We start from the raw sequence: 4,000 nt of genomic DNA on the forward strand, positions 1-4,000 counted from the left end.
AAAAGGAGGGAACCACCTTTAACAACATATGCATAATTAGAAACATACATTTAGAAATATATTTGTTATCTTTAGAGTAGTGTTTTGAAAAGTACCACGTCCGTACTGAAATTTTTAAAATGGAAATGTTGGTATCGTCACATTTTTTAAATTTCAGTACCAACTTGGTACCGAAGTCTGTATTTTTAACAACACTTACTATAGAGCACATATTAGGTAGTGCAAACATCTTTTTGGTTATGGCGTGATTTGCTCTAATTATCAAAGCAAGCAATGGATTATTTGTAGGGTGAATATTGTGGTCAAGTAACAGGTCAATTGAAAGGATTCCTAGTACAGGCTTAGTAGTGTAGGCTAAATGTATAGTGTTAGTTGAGTACAAGCAGTTATATAGCTTACTATATGTATTTTCCAAGAACCTCTTACTCCATTCCCTAACTGTTAATTCTATATTATAGCCTATTCTGTTCCATAGCACACATGTACATACAAATTTGTCTATTTGTACGGTGGCCGAGACAGCTCAACACGCTGCAAATGAAGAAAGCACCAGCAAATTAAGAAAACATCTTAATCAGTTTGACAACACGCGCGCTGCAAAAGTTCACAACACATGCAAATACAAAAACGCGCTGCAAAAGTTCACAACACATGCAAATACAAAAACGCGCTGCAAATCCTCACAACACATACAAATACAAAAACGCGCTGCAAATAACACAGACCACAACGGAAATGTTTTAAGGGGACTCCTTTGAGTGACGAACCCCTACTGGGACCTGTTACTCGCCTACAGCTGTCACCTGTGTTGTTGTCACTGACCTGAAAGGTAACGGTTTTTATTGTTTACTTTTATATCATGATGATCATATAATTGCTTAGTCGTTTGGATGTTGTTGGCCTAAATATATTGCTACACTGTTGCGATATAACGTTATGTTGTTGCTTATGTTAGCGGACTTAATTAATTTAGCAACTAAATATACCCCCGGTTTCACAGACCAGGCTTAAACTAGTCCTAGATTGAAATTCATGTTTAGCTGTTTTAACTAAAAGCAACATACACTGACAAGTATGTCACTGTCATTGTTTTGTCTCAATATGCACACAATTTTTTTCTCTCTCTCTTTAGTGAAAGTTTATAAAAGCCACTTAATGCCCTTATTGAAGGTTTAATAGGCTACTCCCTGTGAAACTGGGCCATAATGTTTAAGGTTCACGGAAATAGGGTTAAACCAGATATTTAAAAAAAAAAGCAGATTGATGGTATAATTAAAATATTACAATGTTTTGAAATCAGTCATTTCAATCACTTTGTCTTTTTCAGATCAACGTATTGTCCTTTCTGTGGCATCCAATGGGTAACTTTGCCCAGATTTTGCAGTTCATGTGGGAGAGATGTAAGCTTTGTTGTAGAGAACGCTCCCAGAACTTCAGGTGATGGCCATGTGTCATGTCCAACAGTGCCCAGAGGTAATATTCTTTTACTGAGCTCCGTCCATCAAAGTATAGGAATTTACAATAATAAAAATGTTTTTCAATCTCATCAATCTTTTTCTCTGTCTTTGATTTTGTGTGTGTGTTTGTGTCTTTTTCAGTGACTGATGCATGTGCCATTCCAACGAAGTCAGCTTCAGCTGTTCTCCAGTTCGTGAAATACAGAGAACTAAAAGAAACTGAAAGGAAATCATTCTCAAAAAGTAAAAAGAAATCAAATAAAACAGTAAGGGTAAGCTAATCTTTTATTTATTGTTATAGGTTAATGAAGTTGTGAGACAGAACAGTATTATCATTTGTATTCCGCCTTTTTTGTCTAATGGTGTAGATTTCTATTGGGATCATGAGCAAGACCAAGAATGGCTTCAAGCCCACGAGAGGAAAAAACCTACCTCTACATGTTGACCCCCAGTGGTCATCTGAGCAACTTTTACCAGCTGCTGTCAAAAAACAAAGAGATTTCAACCAAGACATGGAAGATGGAGAATATGTCTTGCTTTATCCAGATGGCTCTCAGATAAAAAATATCCCTGGGACTGACACACCTTTTACCGTTGGACAATACAAAGAGGCAATTGGAAAGGCATATCAAAGGATTACTCTGTACATCTGTACCCTTGAGGATTTCTTGTCAAAAAGTAAGTATCAAAATAGTATGTTTTATATATTTTGTGCATTTAAACGAAAAACTAAATAGTTTCGGTTATAAGTACTTTAAGTGCTTTGTGGGATTCCACTTACATATTTAAGCCTACATTTTTAAAAATACTGGACATGTCATTTGAAGTATAGAGATTGATCACAACATTTTTTGTGAGGTCATGAAGATGACTCCGTTTCAGAAGATGAGAATGAAGTTGTTGTTAGGGAGCAACCCAATATGTCACCTCTTTCTGACACAGTGGTAGGTACATCTAGTCGGTGCTTACAGTAGGCTATAATGCAGTAAAATCTCTTGGACTTGTCAACCATTAGAAATAGAAATGCATATTATACAGTGTTAAAGCTATGAATGAGTTTAGGTTTTTATGTTTACACCTCACAGCTTTGGTCAAGTCCGGAAAGAAGTACACCAGAGCATAGACAGTGGCAAGTGAAAATTTAGCTAACACTTTGTTTTTTGTTGTCCCTGTGCCAGCTATATGAATGTATATTTTAGTGCATTTATTTTTTAAATTGTTATAAAGAAAGCATGTGATGTTATTTACAACACAACGATCATTTCTACTAATGTTTGTATGTTTTAGGTCAGCCACAACATCTGTGGCACCAAAATCCCTGTCATCTAATGAGCAGGTATGTCATATTCTGTAATATCACACACCATAGTTTGTTCATTTTCTGGTTCATTTTGTGAATATTATTCTAAGTTCTTTTTGTGCTGTGTGGTTTTGTAGGTGCTAGAAGCCAATAGTGCAACAAGATCCAAACACTCAACCACCTCACTGGGTGAATCTAAGTCATATGACTTCTACAGGTCAGTCAGAAGGCATCATTTTACATATTTCACTGTAAAATTCTACAGCCAAAACAACAAAACATCTGTTTCACAATACTTTCTGGATTAACTGTTATTGTTGTTATCCCTTCCACAGTACATATACCCATATATATGCACCTATCACCATTGACAGCAGTTCCTCAGATCTTGAGGAAGTAGAGAAACTGTCAGAGAAAGACAGGTAATATGAGCACTTGTTTTAATTTACAAATATCTGCCATGCTTTTGCTCCTGTTATCCATAAAAAATTGATTTTATGTTTTTTCAAAATGTATTACTAAAGTTGTGATGTCCAAATAATGTTTATTATTTTTGAGCAGTGTGGTATAGGTTAGTCATTGTAAAGGGCCCATGAAATAATACTAAAAACCTTAAAAGTCTTGGTTTAAATAATACACAAAACTAAGAACATGCAGTGTTAATATTTTTTTTGCTGTTTGTGGATTGTTTTCTTTTTTCCAGTGATGGACATGACGGGCTGACAACTGCAGACATAGTGTCAAATCTGGCACAAAATTTAAAAAAAACATCCTGTAGCAGATTTAACATTAACCGGGCAAATGTCTGGGATGGTGCCTTAAGAGGTTTCAGGCGATCCTCATTTGATCCCACCTGCAGCTTGATGGTGAAATTCACAGATGATGCAGGGCTGACTGAAGAGGCCTTAGACAGCGGGGGACCAACTCGAGAATTTTTGACTCTTTTGATGGACACCATCAAAACAAGGAGGATATTTGAAGGCAAAGACAATGCCAAATACCTCTCCTTTGATAGCAAAGGTAATACATTTATGACGTTTTACAATTTTTTAAATAATTATGTCCTAACGTTTAAATATTGTCATTTTTAGCCGCAGAAGAAAATGAATATTTTAACATTGGACGGATGATTGCTGTGTCCATTGTCCATGGCGGTCCAGGGCCTCGATGTCTTTCACCAAACTTTTTCCTTTACCTAATTGGTAAAGTAAAGACAATTGAAGCCCCAATTGAGGACATACAT

At 36.0% G+C, this 4,000-nt stretch overlaps 1 protein-coding gene across 1 annotated transcript in view; it reads left to right on the plus strand.

Moving 5' to 3' along the window:
• The first annotated feature begins 559 nt into the window (after positions 1–559).
• Positions 560–4,000, plus strand: part of LOC137076175 (G2/M phase-specific E3 ubiquitin-protein ligase) — a 5,346-nt gene continuing 1,905 nt past the window's right edge. The window contains exons 1-10 of the mRNA XM_067445115.1: positions 560–1,473; positions 1,599–1,729; positions 1,826–2,135; positions 2,316–2,401; positions 2,543–2,586; positions 2,745–2,793; positions 2,895–2,974; positions 3,093–3,179; positions 3,461–3,777; positions 3,849–4,000. The exon at positions 3,849–4,000 is cut by the window's right edge and continues 30 nt beyond it. Of these exons, the coding sequence (XP_067301216.1) occupies positions 1,841–2,135; positions 2,316–2,401; positions 2,543–2,586; positions 2,745–2,793; positions 2,895–2,974; positions 3,093–3,179; positions 3,461–3,777; positions 3,849–4,000 (1,110 nt within the window). The 5' untranslated portion in view covers positions 560–1,473; positions 1,599–1,729; positions 1,826–1,840. The remainder of the gene's footprint in view (positions 1,474–1,598; positions 1,730–1,825; positions 2,136–2,315; positions 2,402–2,542; positions 2,587–2,744; positions 2,794–2,894; positions 2,975–3,092; positions 3,180–3,460; positions 3,778–3,848) is intronic.

Source organism: Pseudorasbora parva, chromosome 5 (genome assembly GCF_024679245.1).
Source record: "Pseudorasbora parva isolate DD20220531a chromosome 5, ASM2467924v1, whole genome shotgun sequence".
Taxonomy (NCBI): domain Eukaryota; kingdom Metazoa; phylum Chordata; class Actinopteri; order Cypriniformes; family Gobionidae; genus Pseudorasbora; species Pseudorasbora parva.